The 22,487-nt window shown below is 42.9% G+C and overlaps 1 protein-coding gene across 1 annotated transcript; it reads right to left on the reverse strand.

The window, feature by feature from the left end:
- Positions 1–260: 260 nt before the first annotated feature.
- LOC307243447 (kinesin-like protein KIF2A) lies at positions 261–21,877 on the reverse strand (the record flags this gene model as incomplete). Its single annotated transcript, XM_080018263.1, is given in 21 exon segments — positions 261–391; positions 910–1,045; positions 1,326–1,427; positions 1,513–1,657; positions 5,555–5,674; positions 6,025–6,092; positions 6,318–6,428; positions 10,953–11,157; positions 11,390–11,532; positions 11,632–11,718; positions 11,804–11,869; positions 11,965–12,055; positions 12,134–12,296; positions 12,396–12,450; positions 12,897–12,992; positions 13,326–13,426; positions 17,923–18,024; positions 18,678–18,744; positions 19,766–19,888; positions 20,508–20,602; positions 21,817–21,877. Coding segments are annotated over 21 exon segments (2,223 nt in total). The 3' UTR covers positions 261–305.
- Positions 21,878–22,487: the final 610 nt, after the last annotated feature.

The following is a 22,487-nucleotide window of genomic DNA, read 5'->3' on the forward strand; positions in this document are numbered from 1 at the left end:
AAATAACAAAACCTTCAGTCGACGTTGACAATAACAATGAACTTCTTGTGAGCACATCACATCCCTAGCAGGAAATGGGAGGATGAAATTGTTTTACAAATGGACAGAGAAGAGAACACAAAGCAAATGGGAGCGTGAGTTTGTTTTCATGGTTCAGAGAATTTAAACACTAGAAAAGAAAACATGGTAAAGTTTTTCCCAGTAAAATGCCACATACTGTATATATTGTTGTCTATGGGAGCTGAGGCAGAACCTGTAGGGTTCTTGGCTGCTCCAAACTGCAAATATGGAAAAGAAAGAATAGTCTATAGAGCAAGGGGCCTCTTGGGGGTGATCTGTCTGCTCGCCATCTCCTCTTCCTGGAGTGTGGAACGGAAGGATTTCACTTTGTCTGCAAATAGAAAATAAAAAATATAATGAAAATATACTTTGATGAGTTGTTAGCAAAGTAGACAACACTGGTTGGATCAAGGACGTTGGTGCCAAAGACAAAGGCAGAAATTGAAAAATTCTTAAGCGTTCTTTGAGAGTAAATGACCTAATAAATATTGTAATTGGCATTTCTACTCTTAGCGCATGAGAAACGTAAGATGAAAGATGAATCTTAGACCGATTTTGTCCATGGAGAGCTTATTTGCATCTGAAGTGTCATAACATAGGTTTCAAACAGCACATATGAGATCAGATTGGTTGAATAAGAGGGATTGTAAAAGAGCTTGTGGAAGCGTGTGGCTCCATCAAGTTGTCCAACGGAAAGATAAAGAAATGATTTGTGTTTGATGGTCAACCGGTTCTTCCTGGCCTACAAAAGACCTTCCTTATATTAGTTTACATGTTCATTGTTAATTGAGGGGACCTAAACTTTCCAACTTGATCTTAAAGCGCTGCGACTGGCTTGTTTTCCTTTACCTCTGAGCTCAGTGAGGACGTCTATCTTTTGATCCAGGATCTGCTCTAGCTGAGTGGCGTATGTGTCCACGTCGTAGTCCACTTCCTCTGTCATTTCCAAAAGCACCTTTTCGTCTTCAAGCCAACGAATAGACTCCTAAGGAGAAGAATCACTTTATTCAAAAGAGTATGCCATCTCTTTATCAAAAGGTACCAAGGTGCAAATTAAAAAAACAACATTTAAACCCCCTCTAGCGTGCAATCTCAGATGGAAATACAGTAGGAGGGAGAGAAGGAGGTCAACTCACAGGAGGAACGAGAACATTCGGTTTTTTATGAACTTGAAGGACTCGTCTGAAACACCCATCTCACCACTCTTACGGCTATCGAGAATTTTCCCACAATGCAACTTTTAAACCTTGAAAGGTGTTTTGTACCTGGAACACGGCCCTGTGGTCCTCTAGAACTTGCTCTTCCATTTCCACCAGCTGAGAGACGGCCTCGTGGAAGCAAAACAGTTGCGGGGAAACCTCCTCCTCCTGTGGAAACGGTAAAGAAAGGTATAACTGTCATCTCAGAAGCAATAAAGTCGTACATGTGCATATCTGAATAAACAGTACTTACGTTTTGTTCACAAAGCAGTTTGAGATCGTCTCTCTGCGGGGAGCTCCCGACTCCCCACTGGGCCTCCAGCACCTCAAGCTGGTTAGAATTTCCTCCATGACGGCAATCCATTCCTGGCTCAATGCTCATTGAAAGGTCATTATCTCTGGCAACACAAAATGTTATGCAATACAAACAAGCCTGTCAATACTTAAAACACTCTTCGCCAAAAGAGAGGAAGTAGATTTAATTATCACTGTGACAAACTGTTAGAAAAAAAATCCATGCGAGTAAAGTCTATGCGATAAGGTACAACCATAGCGGGGAGACTGGTAAACATCATGGAGCGTGCAAGTGTTGCGGAAAAAGCTCTGACATACATCTCATCATCTGCACCTGTCTTCAAGTCCAACCAAAACTATCCTGATACATTTCTTAAAAAGGTCCTTCCATTCATAGGCCAGTCTTCTGTCCATTTTCAACCACTCCCTCACATCTAGTTACATACCTGATTGTTTTAAGATGCTTTACACACCTATCCAACCACACCTCAAAAAACCCCCACCCTTGATCCAACTCAATTATAGGACCATAACTAAATGACCATTTCTCACCATAATCCTTGAAAGGGTTGTTGCTGAAAAGAGTTGAGTTGGCAGAAGGACACAATACATTCAATAAATTTTAATCTGGCTTCCGCAATAAACACAGTAACAAGAGTGCACTGCCGGGGGTAACCAACAATATTCTTATGACTGCAGACAACGCTGAATATTCCTTTGTAGCGTTGCTTCACTTAATCACTGCCTTTGACACCACTGATCATGCCAAACTGATAGGCTTTCTAACTGAGTTGGTATTTCTGGAACAGCTCTTACATGGTTTTCCCCTCATACTGGTCTAACAGATACAGTATTTTGATGTACATACCGCCAATTGTGTCTCCTCCTATCCTATGTGGAGTTCCTCAGGGGTCAATCTTTGGGCCTATCCTGTTCTCATTATACATTCTTCCTCCGGGCCATCTGTTCAGAAAATTGTATGGCATCTCTTACTATTGTCATGCTGATGACACTCTGTCAAACCAAACAATCTGAATGATCTTACCATCCTTCATGACTCCTTAGCTGCCATTAAGAACTGGATGTTTCTAAACTTTCTCTGCTTAACCCTGACAAACCAAGGTCGTTGTGATTGGCCCTGATCAGTTTGGCAGAGGTTGATCAGTGTATTGGTCCTTTGCGTCCCACATCAAGGAACTTGGTGTTATTTTTGAAGGTGCCTTGGGTGAAGATAAATAGCACTCATGGGGATGAGTACCCAGCAGTGACTGTCGCACTTCACTGTCAGGTAAAAAGGCACAGAGTGAAGGACCTGCTTGAGGAAAGCTAGGAGGGAGGTCCATTAGCATAAAAGTGAAATTCAGTACATCCTGGACCTGAGAGCAAAACTCCACGTCCATGTCGTATGAGAATTTCCTCGAGATACTGGAGCAGCGCCAGCGCCTGTATAATAGGGACTTAGCTGAGACCACATTTAACTTCATATTACTGGCCAAGTCGCAAGGACCCATTGTGGTCACATGAAGAGTGGACATCTTGAATATAAGCTTGCATGCTCAGACAGTGGGGACGACGACACAAATCTACCACCTCAAACACCTGAAAGGATAAGATGCAATCCCTGTCTCGGCAACAATTTTGCCGAGATGAGTAACGCGAGATGAGTTGAGACCGAAGGACCCAAAGCCCAATCCCTTGTTGACGACCGCCTCTCACCCTGCCAGAAAGCAGAGGTTTGCCGATGTTTTCTCCCTGTTGCCAGGGAGAATTATTTTGTCTGTACCACCCTTTTCCTCCTGCCTTCTCCCTTGGTGCCCATTTTGTGTTGTTATTGCTGGTATCCCCTTTCTGCATTCATCACCACCGGCTGCATCAAACACTGTGTGTCAGGCAAACAGTGCTGAAATTGCTGGTAATGCTGGGGGGCAGTGCGCCACCCCAGCAAACATAGGAACTGATATGTTCAGGGTCCCTTGCTGCTGTGGAGGCACCTGCAACTGCTTGCATATCAAACAAAGACTAAATGTTCTTCCTGGAAAACAACACACTACTGGTCCACCATCAACATTAAGACTTTGTGTTAATGAGTGGGGCTTTCCCCATTGCTGTTTTGACGAGGAACAGGCCAAACAAGTACAGTACATGTACTCTGCTACGTTATAAAATTATGATACGCATCCTTCATCACTCAAAATCGGTTTTAGGCCCCATAAACTAGCATAGTAGGTCACTAACAAGAAAAACATTTTATCTTGTTAATTCTAAACTTGATTTTATGCTTTTAACGGAAACTTTGTTCGATGAAAATATCAATGCGACACTTATTGAAGCATGTCCTCCAAATTGTAACTTTTATCAGTCAGTGAGACAGGGCAGAGAAAGGGTTGCTACCCAGTTTACCTGTACCAAGGTTGACCTGAGTTTTTGTCTTTTGAATATCTGGCTTTTGTCCTCAACGGTGACACTTCTGTTCTTTCGTTAACGCTTTGTCCACTCAGGCAACTATAATTTTTCCTCCCGCTCTGAATCGGCATCACTTATTTACCAGATATGATGACCCGTAATTTTGAATGGGTATGTATATTACTCCATCATAAACAATAATGGCTGATCCTAACACAACACGTCACTGTAGCTACACCCCATCAGGGTTACTAACATGTTTCTGACCACTACTGTATATTCGTTGATGCTCATTTGATGGTAACCGGAACATCAAAGAAACAGTCGTTCAAAAATGGTTCCTAGATGCAACAGCAGAACTGCTCTCAGAGCTTGTAAGGGAACAGGACTTGTAGATTCAGCATTTTTTTATTCTGTGCTTCTAAATCACAGGGCACACTGCTTAAGAATGTTAAGAGGGATGGCTTCTGTAGGCATATTGAGTTCTTGCAATGCAACCTTGTATTTTCATTTATTTGCATGTTGTTATCCTTCTGTTTTTACTTCTACTTTGTATTCATATTATACTCATAGAAAGTTCGGGCATCCGATCCAAACAGGAGCAAGGGACCCTGACAGCATTATTTAACTGACATTTATAGAGGAATCTATTGAAGAGGGCACTTAACTACTGTGAGGATTATTTTGAGACGTGAAAGACTAATAAATCAAGACCAATAATCGAAGCAAAATAATAATTTGATTGAAGGACTGCGTTAAATGGAGTAATCTTACAGTATCTGTGTAACGTGAAGGACGTGTTTCACCACTACGTTGGTGCCTGTGTCATTGGTTGGGGTCCAAAGGTAAGTCCATCAGAGGAATTTGTTGAGAGAATTATTTTTGAATTACTTGAGAATTAATTATTTAATTGTGAATTCAAGAGTAATCAGATAAATCATTCAGTGAGGAATGACAATTATTCTGTCAATGTCTCGCCCTGTCTTTCCAATCCTAAACCATGGTGAGGAGTAATTTGACAATTAATTGTTATTGTTTGGAGTAGTTGGAGTAAGACAAATAATTTGGGACCAATATATAATATATATTGTAAAAAAGATAATAACGGAAATCAAAGAAAAAGCATTTGCTGAGGGAATGATGGTGATTCTACAAGGTCTAAATTGATGACCCAAAACTGAAATTGAGGATAGTAATACTTATTTTTATGAGATGCGTGGCTTTTGGTTGTTCCATTTTTATATGATTACTACTTGATTGGCTTCTATTAATGAAAATCACTTTGTGAGTTGCATGTCGTGCATGAAAGTGAATGAAAGAATGAAAGTGCTATACAAATAAAGGTTATTATTATTATAGTTATAATTATTACTATTAGGTTTATTAGGATCCCCATTAGCTACTCCCCACATAGCAGCTACTGTACCTGGGGTTCACAAAAATACAAAATTAAATGACAGTTAAAAAATAAAATAATTATTACAGAAAATAAAACAAGAAAGCAAAAACAAGAAAAAGAAACCACAGGACACAAATAAACATACATAAATGCATGCTGGGTGTTGTGAAGGGGGCATATTGGGGCGGGCGGGAGAGACCTGGTGGGAAAGGTGGACGGGTCGTCATAATCGTAGGCAGGACAGAGCTCGGTGCGACTGCTCCCGACGGCGCTCTGAGAAAAGGGGATGTCTGAAGGACTGATCCCAAACTCCTTCACTCTGGAGACATGGAGGACGACGGCCACAATATTAGAGAGACAAACACAGACCGAAACAAAAAAGGTTACGATATATTACAGTATGCTTAATAATGTGTTTCCAACTACATTTACATTTTTGTGTAAAAACTTGGACAGTGGATCACTTATCTTGTTTGCATTTGCGTAATAAATATCAAAAATACATATTTGTCAATACAAATCTTTGTGATTCAGATCTTATAATACGGAAAATCGAACAGACCTTTTATGTTATTGTTATTATAGGGTATAATGAAAACGTACAGAGGATTTAATTATTCATAAAACTGAGATGCTTTTACCATTTAAGATTGGGTTTACTTGTCTTACCGGTTAGCATATCTCAGGGTGTTCAGTGTGTTTTCACAGGATGCCATCCCAGGAGAAATTGTGGCAATCTAGAGAGTAGATATATTTTTTTTACATTTTAAATACATACATACAATTCAGCCCCATTCGTAAGAATAAAATACAGAAATTTATAGAAAACATCACAGTTACTGTTATACAGTTACTGTAGATGACCTGCCACGAATACCGGGTATCTTCCAACAGTAATTACAGCCTGATGCACAAAACCTTCAATTTGTTTTCTCAATAACGGAGCCCTACAGCTGACGTACCATGCATGTTCTAGAGTTCTCTCCGATGAACGAATCCCTCAGCACCTGGGTAAGCTTGCTGGCTCTGAATGGAGTGTGGGGTTTGTTTCGTCCTAGGGCTCGGATACACTCCTGCAGGAAAACAGGGAACCAAATAATGTTTCAACAGCTGTTGAATAAAATCACGTTTCCCCTGTGACATTAAATAATGCTCTTCTTATCAATAGATTAGATCAGTGGCTCCCAAAGCCACTGATCCCAAAGCCACTTAACAGTCATGTACCCCCTGAGACACCATTGTACTAAGTACCCCTAGCACCACAGACAGCTAACTATAATGTTTGATATATATATTAGGGGTGGGCCGATTGATCGGATGAAATTAGTATATGTTACAGATATTGTGTTTTGTTCGATTACGACTGATGTTCAATCATTTCGAGTTCATATACAGATCGGAGAAATCAAATTCTCTGATCATTTGGTCTAATTGGGTTCATCTGCCGTCTGTCAATGACAAATACATCGTGTGGGCACGTGATAGGACAGCTGCACATACTGTCCCTCCCCTAAGCTTCGTGGAAGATGGCAGCCTGTGTACAACGCAAGGCTCAGTGTCTCTCCAGATTCTGCAAGTAGGTAGTTTCCTGTCTTTTTGTTTCAAGTCTGTTCACTCAGAACAGTCTTGCATAAAGATCCTACAGCTGACAGTATCTTTTGGGACATCGGATCTTGCAATATTGACAGCTTTTCTGGCAATCTCAAGCTCATTCAAGGATTGCCTGGACACCGGAGGCTACCAACCCTGCTACACCGTGCAGAAGTGCTCGCAGGCGGCCTTGAGACAGTAAAGGCAAGAGAGGAGAGGAGGGCTAAGGGCTAGGCTAAAGCTAACTCCTCACCGGCTATCTACCCAGCCCCAATGTTCGGTTTCTGGCTAAAAAAATGGATGAGCTGCCTCTGCGGATCACCACTAACAAATGGATTATGGGACTGCAACATCATGACTTTTATGGAAATATGGCTCAATATTCCCATAGCGCCATTGAGTAAATGGGGCTCACACAGCTGATGACTTTGGTCTGACGATCATTGAGAGTCACTGCTCTGCTAACTTAAGAGTATCTCATGGTTAAGTGCTGCTTAAGATGGGGGTACATAAGCAGCAGCACTGCTAGCTAATTGTGAGCATTAGCTAGCAAGCATTAGCCTGCTAGCGTGCCATTGCGTTCACCAGCTGGAAATAGCCTAACGTTACACATATACACACGTCTTCCCATTAATTCACCTTCTCTCCTGGTGATTTTTCCATAATAAAAGCAAGTCTTTCCTTTTACTGCCTTTTTTGGCAACTTCTGTTTTTTACGATTCCGACCATGACCATTGGGATACATATTACTGATACTAATACGATTACAACTATCATGTGATTGGCTCACCCTTAAAATATATATATATATATATATATATATATATATATACATACATACATACATACATACATCCATATACATAGTGTGGCAGACTCTGGGGAGTGGACGAGCGCGCTTCGGGAGGCGAGGGGAAGCTTCTTATATGTCTGTTTGTTTTGCAGTGAGGAGAGCCATGGCAGGGAATTTGTGGGTGCGCTCCGGAGAAATCCCAGTCGGAGCCCATCTTTAAAGTTCTCTGTCTTGTTGAATTTTCCGCAACATCCAGCTCTAAAATACTCGCCAGGTGGCGAGGACCCTTCATGGTCACACAGCGAATCGGGGAGGTGGATTATGAGGTTCAACGAACTGACAGGCGAGGGGCGACTGAGGTGTATCACCTCAATGTCTTAGAGGCGTGGAGGGAGGGGGCATCCATCTCTCTCTCACTCTCTCGCTCTCTGACGAGTTGGGCCCGGAGGTTCCAAAAGCTACCAATGAGACCCCGGCCCTTTCACATGACCATCTCTCGCCGGGCCAGGCGATAGGCAAGCCAGGCTGTTTGCTGATTTATTCTTTTCCCTGCCACGCGGCACATCTCTCGTACACTACCACATAGAGACAACACCAGGGTGAATATACTCACCCGGCCGTACCCACTGCCCCAGCAAACCAAAAGGCCAAGCTGGAAATGGGAGTAAAAGAGGAGTCTACCAGTTACTGGTGTAGCCCCATCGTGCTAGTTAAAAAGCCTGATGGGACAGTCCGGTTTTGTGTAGACTACCAGAAGGTGAACGAGGCTCCACCACATGAGGGACACAAATGCACAGATCACCCGTTGATAGCTGGTTCTTCAGACTTTTAAGTTCAAGGTGATCCATAGGCCAGAGGTGCAGATGGTGGTAGCCAACTTTATTTCCCACCTGGTGATGGGGGGTTGGCTGTCGGCGACAGCTCCCCGGCCTAAGTCTGGCGGTGGGGGTGTGTGAAGGACACAGGCGCATGATGGTGAGGGGAAGTCAACGTGGTAGACAGCGCTCCCCGCCTCAGTACCAGCTGTGGCCAATTGGACTGACTGGCCAATCACAGCAGCTGGGAAGGCTTCTTATATGTCTGTTAGTCTTGCAGTGAGGAGAGCCACAGCAGGGAACATGTGGGAGTGCACCGGAGAAATCCCAGTCGGAGCCCGTCTTTAAAGTTCTCTGTCTTGTTGAATGTTCCGCACTTGAGTGTTTGACTGAAGCTGATATCAATAAAACCCGCCGTGCCGGTGCTTCACCGCTACCTTTGTGTCACCTGTCCTTGTAAGAATCTGGGTAGCGAACCAGCTACACATACATATATATATATATATATATAAACACACACACATACATACACACATACACCGATCAGCCACAACAGAAAAAAACACTGACAGGTGAAGTGAATAACATTGATCATCTCATTAAAATGGCACCTGTAAGGGGTGGGATATATTAGGCAGGAAGGTAACAGTCAGTTCTTGAAGTTGATGGAAAAATGGACAAGCATAAGGATCTGAGCGACTTTGACAAAGGCCAAATTGTGATGGCTAGACGACTGGGTCAGAGCGTCTCCAAAAGGGCAGGTCTTGTGGGGTGTTCCCGGTACGCAGCAGTTAGTACCTACCGAAAGTGGTCCAAGGAAGGACAACCGGTGAAGCGGCAACAGGGTCATGGGCCCCCATGGGCTCATTGATGCGCTTAGGGAGCAAGCTACTGTCACACAAATTGGTGAAAAAGTAAATGCTGGCTATGAAAGAAAGGTGTCAGAACATAGTGCATTGCAGCTTGCTACATATGGGGCTGCTAAGCCACAGAAAGGTCAGAGTGCCCATTCTGAACCCTGTCCACCACCGAAAGCAATGGGTGGGGCTGTGATGATAACCGCAAGTAATATTGTGGCAGTTTCGCCTATCACATGTCATCCAAGTGGCGTTTTCAGGGCCCTCCGGCACAGCGACACAGAAGACTGGGGGTTGTAAACACCAGTTTATTGTAGAGTGTGGGCCAGCTGGAATTAGCCCAGGAGCAGATAGATACATGTCATGACACGGGCGCCTATCCTGAGTGTGTGTGATGATGGGGGTTTTACCTGCTGCTCGTTAGTCCAACCAACGAGCAACAGGTATGCAGCCACTCTGATCCCAATCACCTAGATCTAGATCAGGTGTGGCTGCTCAAACCAGACCATCCCTACATCACATACCCCCGACACCAAACTGAGGCCAGGGAGAATTCCTGGCCGAAGCCTACTCCCCCCTGTGCGCGATAGGGGGGATAGGGGTGCATGGAGAGCTGTGTCCAGAAGCTTCACAAATGTAAAAATAAATTTATGATTGCCCTTATTGTAATTCATCACTGAAATGTTATCCCTGTGCATTTTTTCAGCTTCTGTTTTATCCTGTTATTGTAACGCAAACTGACAAAAAAGAAAATACGCCACTCGGGTGGCGTGTGGCAGGCAGAACTGCCAAAGTGGCACCTGAACAGGGACTCTCGGACATGGGGAAGGGACACAGAAGAAGTCCAAAAATGCACTGGAGCGACCAGCAGGTCAATAGGCGGCCACAGCACCAGAATAACCAATAATAACTGCTTTTTATTTGGATTTCAAACAGGTGATCTGCACTTAAACAAAGGTAGAGAATACTTCCATCACAATATATTAGCATAAATTTGCACGATTCAAGGTTCAAACTGTGGCTTTTGCATGGCGGCGCACCTCACACAAGAGGCCTTCCTGTGCACCTGCATGCACTAAATCGCCAAAATAATTGTCATTTAAAAATTAAACCAGTGGTGATCAGATTGTCATGTAAGTATTCATCACTTTTCAATTTTTGTTATTTTTAACCGAATTAATGGATTGTGTAGGCAGTATTATGTTCAGACAATATTCGAGAAATGCCTGTCGGTGAACTGTTGGTTATTTTAATTTTAGACCCAGCCAGTTTTCAGACAGGGCGGATTGGATGCATGTTAGAATGTCTTGAATGCATATTCTGAATGGTATTTTCAGCAAAAACATTTTTTTAACATGTTTTGGGGACCTCAGAGACCTTATATTAACTTGGTAAAAAGGTACATAATAGGTCCACTTAAAAAATATATTTTTTTTAGGTTCTCATTGAGGCTAAATTAAAGCCCAATTAAATTAAAAAAAAAAAAAAAAAACAGTTTGGCACCAATGTGGGCATTAGGTAGGTATTCATGGCGTACTGGACCTTGAGTGCCAACAAGCTCTTGTTGATCTCGGCCCCCTCTAGGCGAGTCAGGCGGTCGGCGCTGGATGTGTCGGCTCCTCTCTCGTTCCCAGCTAGATCGATGAGTGAGAATTTCCCGTGCATCTTCCCGTGCCGTCGCAGAATAATCTGAAACACTGCATGGCTGCGTGACGAGTGGGCATTGGCTGACGTCTGACCAGAGGTCCTGTGTGAGTGAACAGCGCAGAAAGGAGACAATTAGTCAAGAAAGGCTTTTAAGGAATGTTGCGCAGAAGACAATTGGGGTTTGAATTGTATTTTAATTATTGAGGTTACGTTGAATGTTATAAATGCAACTTTCCTTCAATTTCTCAATATTGAGGTAACAGATGGGTAACAAGAAATGAACAATGAATGAAGATCGGATTGATTGGTAAAAGAAAAGCGTCTCCATTTACCTGCAGCTGTTTCCCACTTCGATGAGTTTGAGGACGTCCTCCGTGCATTTGACTTCCTTTTCCTGCAGCCCCACTACCTGCACCTGCTGCTTGCCGTCCTCCAGCACGCGCAACTTGGCCTTCCGGTTCAGTAGGTCAAACACCTGTCAATTAGGAAACCCGCCCAAACCATTTTTATTCTTCCTCTTTCCTCGTATACAGATTTTAAATAGGAAAACAGCCAGTCATTTTCAAGCACTTGCCTTTCCACTGTAAATCTCGAAAAATGTGGCGAAGACCTGAAGATCGAGCTTCTTGTAGTTTGGTTTCTTTAGCATTAGAAAGACATCTCTGGCTGCACAGAGAAGGAAAATGACAGACACAGAGATAAAAAGGACATTAGCCCCAATACCTGCGCTTGAATGGGAGATACTAACCTGCAAGTGCATAGATCCCTTTAGAGCAGTCTTGGTTCTTTCCAGAAAAGTCTCCTCCCATCGTCTAAAAAGGAGATACAGGGCCTTATACTCAATATCCAAATATATATGGTCTTTGGTAGTAATGTTTGTGTTGATATAGTTCCTAAAAACACATACATGTGTTTTTCCACTTCCAGTTTGCCCATATGCAAAGCATGTTGCCATTCCCCTCTCAAATATGGTTTCCACCAAGGGTCGTGCGGTGAACCTGGAAATAAGCAAGCATCGTTTTAGGGAGCACGATCTCCCATCCACTACTCCTGGAAACAGTCCAAACTGGCTCTACCTGTAGACCATCTCGTTGGTTGCGCTCTCGTCAAAGGCATAATCGAAGCGAAAGGTCTGATTCTCCAGGAAGCGGGTCAGGTCAACTTTCTGCTTGGGCTCATGGACCATCACCACATCCTTGTTGGGGATGGTGATGACATCCAGGTCCTTGATCATCAACTCTGGAGATTGGCAAAGAAAAACAAAACAAGTAGATGAGGGTTCATGTATGATGTTTCTTACCGAAGGATGCTTTTGGGGAAAAAAGGTTGTATGTTTACCTTTTTTGTTAAGGGGACGAGCCCGTACACATACACATATCCTATGTTCTTCGATCTGAAAAGGCAAAGAAAAGATAAGTCAATGTACCATGAACCGTTAATACACTAGGATCTGCTTTTATCTTTACTCTATAAACATCCCCTAAACACTGACTTTGCTGCCTATTTATTTAGTCTTCTATCTACCAAACCTTTATTTAACCATATATAAATGTTAAACTAGAATTTATCGGTAATTTGTCACACTTTTCTAGTGTACATAACATCTGTAATGTACACTAGAAAAGTGTGACAGAATTTATCGGTAATTTGTCACACTTTTCTAGTGTACATTACAGATATTACTGAACTTCACTTTTACGACAACAATGTTGCAATAACAAAAACTACACATTTCTTCAGACATTTAGAAGCATTTGCTCTTCTTCCTCGAGGTATAGTGTTATTTATCGGTTTCCAAACAGGGTATTTCCCTTCGGGCTCCCTGTTGACATCACATACCAAATCTGCAGCGGTTAAGGGCCTATAATCCAGACTGGCTCGGAAGTCTCGGATCATGCACATAATCTCATAGTTGGGAAGGGTGGCATCCACCTCCTGGAATGACAGAAAAGAATGAAGAATATAGGTACACACATGTTCTCTGTGTACTGCTCACAGAACATATATTTATATTTATTTATTTAAAGGAGATTCTGATCTTTATTCATAATCTTGAACATAATACACTGTCATAAAATCTGACAGGTGTCAAATAAAATGCTGTGTGGGTGAGATGATGGGGGGGCTTTTTAACAAACAGAACTGATTTCTGGGTATCACCATCAGGTGCATGCAGGAATTGTCTGCTGGATTAATTATTTTAGGCCTTTCATTAGTAGTTCGTAGGTTAACCTAGGTTGCACAATTTCGTGTGCGTATGCTTCTCACTTGTGCTTTCTTCTCCCTCAGCTCCTGCTGCTGAAGCCGTCTCTTCTCCCTCTTCTCCTGTAGTTTCTCAACCTCTTTTACACAGTTGGATTTCTTCCGTGCTGTGGGGCATAAAAATGAAACACAAACAAGAAAATGTAAAACAAGACCTTAGACAAGACACGAATCCTTGTGAAATTGGTTGTGCTGACCCAATGTGTGTGTTTGTACATGTATGCGTAGATGTATGTGCATGCCCCTCCTCCCATAAAAAGCACAACCTCTGTGTCTGTAGCTATACAATCTATCTAACTAACGATCTAGATATCTATCTATCTACAGTATCTACCTATCTATCTGTCCATGTATCTATCCATCCATGTATCTATCTGTGTATCAATCTATATATCCATCCATCATCTGTGTGTTCTGTCTATCTGTCCGTGTATCTATCCATCTGTCAGTCTATCTATCTAGTTGTCTATCCATCTATCTGCCCCCCCCCCACTGTTTCAAGTAAGAAATATGGAAAAAAAGCTAATTTTCTGTTTTCCCATGCTAAAAGTGGATTTTATTTTTCTGAAACTGTTGGTGAAACAGACACAAACAAAACAGAGACAAAATATTTTTTATAAAGCCCAGTAACAGTACATTACTAGGACAAGCACACTGGGGTGGATTAGAGCCAAGGGGGTGAGTAACAGAAAGGGCCTTTCAGCCGTTCAGACACAGCTGTGTTGGAGCATGAGGTCACTCTAGTGTCCACTGCTTCTACACCCCAGAACAGAGGGTAGTGGTCCTGGGAGCTACATGGCGAAGTACCTCACCATATACATCGCTGTGGAACTTACTCAAGACATGTCCTGTTTTTGGGTTGGTTTGCATCTCTGCATGTGTACGGGTCTGCGTGTGTGTGTATGTGCCTTCTCTTTTGGTGTAAAGCGATTCCACAGCTTTTTCTTCGGTTTTAACGGCAGCTCGCCTCCAAATGAAATGTTGCATTGCCAACCCTTTCCGTTACTAAGTTCTATATCCTGTGTGTGTGTGTCTGTGTTTTTGTGACTGATGGCAGCTCCTGCTGCCGTCCTCAACCCCTGTCCTCCCTCCTCACCAGTCCAGGGAGGGAGAAAGGGAGGAGGGGGACACCTGCCTAGCCAGCCAGATCAGCTAAATCAACCCTAGCGACTACTGGGGTGACAGGTCAGGTGTCGCAGCCAGATCTCCGTTGTGAGGAGGACGCACTCAGCTTTATAGAGGGAGATTTGTGACGTCACAAAGACCTTCCTTCATGATGACCCCCCCATCCCCCTGGTTGCCACAGCTAAGTGGGGAATTCCCCTAATATATACTGTATACATAGCATAGAGTGTGGGGGGATTAGTGCGTGGTGTGGGGATGGTCTGGTTTGAGCAGCCACACCTGACCTGGATCTAGTTGATTGCGATCAGAGTGGCTGCATACCTGTTGCTCGTTGGTTGGTCTCACGTGCAGCAGGTAAAAACCCCATCCCAAAACCCCCCGTCTTTTGTGTCTCTGTGCCAGAGGGCCCTTAAAACGCCACTGTGGTGGCGTGTGGCAAAACTGCCACACTGGCACCTGAACAGGGACTCTCTGGTACGGGGGAGGGAATGGAGCCACCAGCAGGTCAACGGGCGGCCCCAGCACCAACCCTCTTCAGACTGGCAGCAGCCGCACCTAGGGTGTCCAGTGGAGGACCGGGGGAAGAAGCAGGCACAGCAACCAACACAGGTAACCGCTGGCAGCTAGTTTCTCCGCCCAGCAGCCACCGCCGGGACCATCCAGCAGCCCACAAGAGGATGGGAATCTGCATAGTCGCCCTGGGGGGAGGAAGCCAGTCGGCCGTGGTGTTCCGGGGAACCAGGTCCATATCTCAGTCTGTCGTTTTAGGTATAGTAACCCTGTTTCAGAGTTTTTTTTTCATTTTTGTTCTCTGCTTGGTGGTTGTGGTGGGGTAGGCTTCGGCCAGGAATTCTCCCTGGTCTCAGTTTGGTGTCGGGGGTATGCGTTGTGGGGATGGTCTGGTTTGAGCAGCCACACCTCACCTGGATCTAGGTGATTGGGACCAGATTGGCTGCATACCTGTTGCTCGTTGGTTGGACTAACGAGCAGCAGGTAAAAACCCCCATCGCCACACACACTCAGGATAGGAGCCCGTATTATGACAGGTCTCTATCTGCTCCTGGGCTAACTCCAGCTGGCCCACTCTACAATAAACTGGTGTTTACAATCCCCCCCGTCTTCTGTGTCTCTGTGCCGGAGGGCCCTGAAAATGCCACTGGGGTAGTGTGTGGTAGGCGAAACTGCCACAATGTAATAAATGCATTTTGTTTCCATGGTGACTGGTTTTCTTGTCATGACAGGTACATAGATACTCGGCCACTCTGTTTTTCCATAGAAAACCTCTTAGGCAGAATTTGGGGTATCCAATGGTAGGTGCTCTCTTGGATGCCTTGCTGGATTGTCTTGAATATATACAGTAAAATGCTAAATGACATTATTTCAAGCTGAACAAATGTAAAAATAAGTCAAAGTGAAATCCAAAACATTGTCTGTGGTTATCACAACAATTAAAGCCCCCTTTCCACACGGAATCTGTAACATTGCCGGATAAAAAATATCCGGCAAAGACAGTCATTCCCACATAGCCTTCTTTATAGAAAAGTTTAGTATGGAGTCTGTTTCCACAGACCACTGTTACGGATACAGTACCCAATGCAAAAGGTGTCTAATATCATGGGATATTAGGCAACAGAATCATTTTTTAGACCAGCGCTTCGCTCGCCGTCTCCCCGCCCCGCAGACTCCCTCTGCTGAATGAGATAGAAGACTGAATGCTATTAAATCAGAGATTTTTTTTTTTTTAAACCTGTGCTGTCAGCATCCTGGGCATACAACACAAAGCATTTGTAATGCCATTGCATCTAGGACAAAAAACAAACATGTACATGGAAAAACAAACAGACGACAACATGTATTGAAAAAACATTGTTAATTAAGTCCAGGAAAGCTGGAACAACAATTGGGCACCTGGCCTCTTCCTGCCATAGTTATGGCAGTAAATGAGGGGGAGGTAGCTCAGGAGGTAGAGCTGGTCATCTAGTAATCTAAAGGTTGCTGGTTGGATCCCAGGCTCCTCCTGCTAGCTTGCTCCTGATGGCTGCGTCTGTCGGTGTTTGAATAATTGTAAGTCGCTTTGGATTATATCGTAGCGCCTCCAAGAAGTGGGGAAAAAGCGTGGAGGCCACCCCTGAGGCCCACGGCCGTACAGACACCCCACGGCCGCAGGAAAGCCCTGAGCACGCCGCCCTGCAGCCACAGAAGACCCCCCCAGCCCCCAGAGAAGACCGAAGCCCGAAGCCCACGGAGCAACCCCCACGCACGGCCCGAGTACACGCACAGTTATAAGTAAAAGAAAGCCATCCAACCTCCTTTCTAACATGGTCAAGTGTTGTGTGAGTAATCTGTAGAGAGCTGTACTGTAATCCGAGACCATGTCTGCCTCTCAGCACAAGCATTTATAGTAGTTCAGATCATTGACTGTTGTTCAGCAAGACATTACATTACACAGTATACACTCTGTTTCATGAATTCAATACAATTGACATTCAATTTTTGCGTTCCTTTTATTTCAAGTTGATGGCAATGATGACTTGGAGAAAATAATACCATGGTTGAACCCAGGAACGTGTGCTATCAGAAACAGGAAACACTGATTTGTCACCCAGGTGAAAAAGAATGGGAATTTTGTTATTTTTGCAGGACTTAAAAGGGCTGTGTGAAATGGATTGTGCGTTGACCCTTTTCAGCACCTTGGATAGCTACTGGTCTATGAACCTATAAAGCTCAACAGTGACTTTCCAGACTTGGCAAAATTGGTAGATGGTAGATTTACCAGGAGCTATGCGATTGTGAAACGATGGTATATGCCCCTGTAGAAGCCACAAGTCCATATGATATCAGTCTTGTTTTATGAAAAACATGTTTTATTCGCAATGTCATGGAGAAGTTCTACACCACCCACAATCCTTAAGTGTAACAGCGATGTCTCTGATTGGCGAAGCTCGATGTTACCATGGAAATGTTTCCTGCACCCGCAAATGTCACTGTCGGCTAGCGCTGAAATGGAACACTTTATATACACACACACACACAACACAGACTACAATATTTTGTTAGGTTATTCAGTGTGTTTACATGCACACATTAACCAGAATAAGGTGAAGAATCACAACAATTGAAATTCCAAATGAAAATGTGTGAGATGGTTTAACCAAGTACTGAACAAGGGGGATGAATACTTGTTTGTTTAGAATTGTCCGCATTGGGTGATTGTTCACATTTCAGTTTTTGAACTGTCATTTTTTAATGGTTTAATGGTGCTTTAGATGGGCGTGGCATGTGACATTTTCACTCAACAGTTCAGCTTGCAAAGTACTGACCAGACGCCCTAAATGCAGCCATATCAGACTGAATGGAGCCAATCTGAGCGTTCTCCTACTGTCAATTTCACTCCGCTTTTAATTCCGTCTTGCTATTGAACTTTTACTACAGAAGTCTAAGACATACCTTTATTTATAGTTAATTACTAGTGTGTTACCATTCTGTTGTCCAGCCTGGGCAGATAAAGCGGGTGGGGAGGGTTCAGCCACAACGACACTCTGCTGGCTGGGGCGCGCACGAGTGGTTCCCACCGAGGCAGCTGGATACAGAATACATTCATATGTAGAGGTTAACTACAAATGTACAACTGTAATCAAGAAATATTATGTATAAAATGAACTTTAATATTCTTTTCACAAAGGACAGATTGTCCACATGGGGGTTATTTAAGCAGTGCTCATTCTGAAATAACAAAATGAAATTCAAGGACATTTAAGTACTTTTATAAGCACAAATTCTTTCATTTTCAATGACTTCACTCATGACTTTTCAATGAGATGTTTGTTAATTAAAATATAATGTAATCTTGGTCTCATTGTAATTGTCATCTACTATTATAACTGTTATTCGAACCAGGCTGAATTAAATGTACATTTCCCTGGGATAATCTGTCACATAAAAGCGATTCTGTTACCTTTTGAATAACAAAACCAGGGGGAATATCACAGGTTTTCAATGATCGCATTTTTTTCCAAGGACTTTTCAAGCACTTCAAAGGGGCTTATTTCAAGGTTCTCCAGTATCTAAATTTCTGAGGACAAAATTCAAGCACTTCAAGCACCTCGAGGACCCGCTAAGAACCCTGTTAAAGATGCCAAGAGATGTTATTAAAACCCAAACATGAGCTTCAGTACACCACAAATTCTAAAATTGGGTCAGCAGATTTGACTTGATATTTCAAATCAAGCGTACCTCTGTTCTCCCGTGGAGGGTTTTCGGCCTTCGATGTCGCCGTTGTCCGTCGGCCCTGAACCTGGTTCTAGATCAAACACATTCATCCAAAATGGTAAACTTTGTAAGAAATATCAACCCAATAATCACACAAAACAAACACCAAAAGAAAACACAAGGTGTCGATCAGGGCCACCGGTCAAAATCTAAAACCTTATCGTGATACATGTTGTACAGTGAGATTATAGGAAACACACAGACCTAGATCCTAGTGGCTTTATTACTATGACTTTGAAATCAAGAAACTATATAAGAAATGTTTATTCTTATTTAATTGTCAAATATTGTGTCAAAACTTGACAGAACTACCCCATGAATTGACCACTCCCCTGTCCCCTATTTTTTTATTTAGTTTTTCTTCATTCTGGTTTATATAGACAATATGTCTGTATATTCTTTTGTTGTATATTGAGAGAATGTTTTTAATTTGAGTACTAGTCTAATTTTGTTTGGATACTGTTATTGTAAGCTAAAGGTGTCGCAATGATCTTGGAGGGCAGAGAAATTAATTGTAAAACAGTATTATCATTTGCATACCATTTGAAAAACAACAAAAACACATTAATAAAAAGACTTGACTTGACAGAACTAAACCTACAGTACACCCAAGAATGATTTTTTTGGACACTTACCCAAGATTATTTTTGGAATATATATATAGAAATATAGAAATGTATACAAATCTTTTTGTGAGATTTTTTTTAAGGTATAAAGTCAAAAGCACAGAAGGCACTTTATAACTCTAACTCTGCTAATGATACTTATTCCTAGAGGAGGTTTAGCTGGACGTGACGAGACTGGTTTGATACTACCAACAAAATGTACTTATTGTGTATTGGGTTGTTGTCCCTTTGGACACAGTGTCTGCTAAATGACAAAATGTAAATGTACGTTTATAATTTTTCTGACAATATTATTTTCACAATACATATTTTTTGCCTGACCAATTACAATGACCTTAGAGCCGACATTGACAATAATGAACCTGTGGCTGATCAATGGGTGCATCCCTATCCATAATGTCAAATTAAAGTGGGTACGCTACAGACCTTTTGTGGCTTGCTGGTTTTGGCGGCAGAAGATGGAGGCGGAGGGGGATTGTCCGGGCTCAGCAATGGGTCCTCATCGGGGGCGACATAGGGGTTCAGAGCGAAGATGCTCTCTAATTCAATCTGGGGCAGCCACGTGAAAAATTCACATTAGTGACTTGAAAAAAAATTATACAATACCGTCACCGACATATTCAGTAAACCAAAAGAGGAATTGGACTTCAATTGCCCCTTTTCTTTGAGGTCACCACAATTATTTGAACAAGCTGCATTATCTTTGTGCTCATATTCCTTCAATTGTTTTCAGAGAAATTTAGAGGAAATCTGTGACTTTTCTGATGTTAAATATATTACGTTTTAATTGTCGTGAGACCCTTTGGATTTGCAGATTCTGAGAGTGTGGGTGTACACAAAGGGGAATATAACAAGTGGCAAAAACATGGAGTTACCGGTTACAGGTATACATTTGACCAAACAGAGATGAATCAGATAGCAGTTCCATTTCTGACGCTTCACATTCACATCAGAATCAGTTTATTCCGCCAGGTACATTAACATACACTCGGAATTTGTTCTGGTGAGGTTTGTTGTGTTACGCTGCAAACCATTAGCATAAATAAATAAATAAAAGCTTAACAGTCCGAAAAAATGGAGACTAAAAATAATAATAATAAATATATTAAAGAAATACATAAACAGAAATAATAACAGATATTTTAAGATATACAACTGAGATGTAAACCTCTTTCCCTTTGGTATCTCCGTTTTCAATCCACTCCACAGTCACACTCTCATTTTCTTCATTTAAGGACGTGACCATCGCTTGATGTATTCTCCCTGTGGCAAAGAGAGTGGCCGAGAGTTTCATGTCAGGCGTGCACAGGAAAGATGGAGACCCGTGGTCTACTTTCACTGTGGTATTGTGGACGGACACATCAAATGAGGATTCGTAACGTCTGTCAAAGGAAAACAATCATTCATACATTCTTGATACATACACCGATCAGCCACAACATTAAAACCACCACTAATAACCACAAATATTGTGGAGTTCCCCCAAAACAGCTCTGATCCGTCGAGGCATGGACTCCACAAGACCTCTCAAGGTGTCCTGTGGTATCTGGCACCAAGACGTTCGCAGCAGATCCTTTAAGTCCTGTAAGTTGTGGGGCCCCCATGGATCAAGCTTGTTGATCCAGCACATCCCACAGTTGCTCGATCAGATCGGACCCTAACCCCAGTCATCCACATGGTGTAGAAGAAAACGCGATTCATCAGACCAGGCCACCTTCCATTGCTCCATGGTTCAGTTCTGATGCCCAGGTGCCCATTGTAGGGGCTTTCGGTGGTGGACAGGGGTCAGGATGGGCACTCTGACCGGTCCAGTGGCACCTATCAAGGTGCCATTGTTGAGATGAGCAATGTTATTCACTTCACCTGTCAGTGGTTTTAATGTTGTGGCTGATCTGTGTAATTTTCTATTAAAAGTGTAATGATTTCATACAGCAAGTACAGGATAACGCTGTGACATTCAGGAGAGGGGGGGGGGGGACAACCCTGAAAACACTGGTACTATTTTTTTCTTCCGTCTACGCTTATTTTGAAACGCACACTGTCAAATAGCATTGAACATAATATTCAAGGTTCATTTCAAATGGGCGCGTCCTCACTGTGACAGAAAATACAGGCGAGAGGTCCATTCAGAAGTCTATTATCAATAAGTCAAGATGGCATAATGATTACTGAGAGCGGGAGGTTATCCATCATGCGGGGCACGTCAACGTGAATGGCTATACGCTGCTTGCCATGCCAAGTTATCCACGGGGCACGCTGGCCACGCTTCGCATCGTCATTTATTTAAAACGGTTACTTAAAAAATGGCGGAGATGGTGGTAGGTGGTAATTGTGAGGAACGGTCTCTGCGTCAAGGCGGTCAGCATCTCTGCCCCGGCCCGGCGGCCACAGGGAGGATGCTGCCCGGGGAGCCGGCGGTGATGGAGGGTAATAATGTTAGCATTTCTCTGGCGGACAAGAGAGCTGCGTTCACCTACCATCGCTCCGTTTGATTTCCACGTTGATGCCGAAAAGTAACTTCCCAAATCCGGCGGCCATCCCTCGCGTGCGTGACACTGGGTGTGTTCTTTCAAGTTGTGCTGCAGAAACTGGGAGGTCAGCGAGGGAGACGCGAGCACAACTGCGCATGCGCCGGACTCACCCGATTTCTATTTATTTGATTTGATTTTTTTATTTTTTTATTGTCTTCTTTTGTTGCAACTTTATTGAACGTTTGGACGATACAACATAGCAAGAGCGCACACGGGGCGACAGCGGTACACGTGCGAGTAATGGTATTGCAAAAATAAAAAACCCAATAACAATTATCGTATTATTATTATTATTATTATTATTATTAATAGTATTATTATTATTATTATTATTAATAATAATAATAATAATAATAATAATAATAATAATAATAATAATAATACTACTACTACTACTACTACTACTACTACTACTACTTCTTATAATAATAATAATAATCATAATTATGATTATTATTATTATGATCTATATTAGCTTTCTCCACTCCGCAGGGGTTGTACCAATTTGTGACTCTTCCATTTGGGTCGCTCGGGGCCCCCGTCACCGTCAGAGACTCATGGACCTTCTGCGTCTACTTAGATGACGTTGGTATTCACAGTGACGCCTGGGGGGGGGG

This window comes from Zeus faber, assembly GCF_960531495.2.
Source record: "Zeus faber genome assembly, chromosome: 17".
NCBI lineage: Eukaryota > Metazoa > Chordata > Actinopteri > Zeiformes > Zeidae > Zeus > Zeus faber.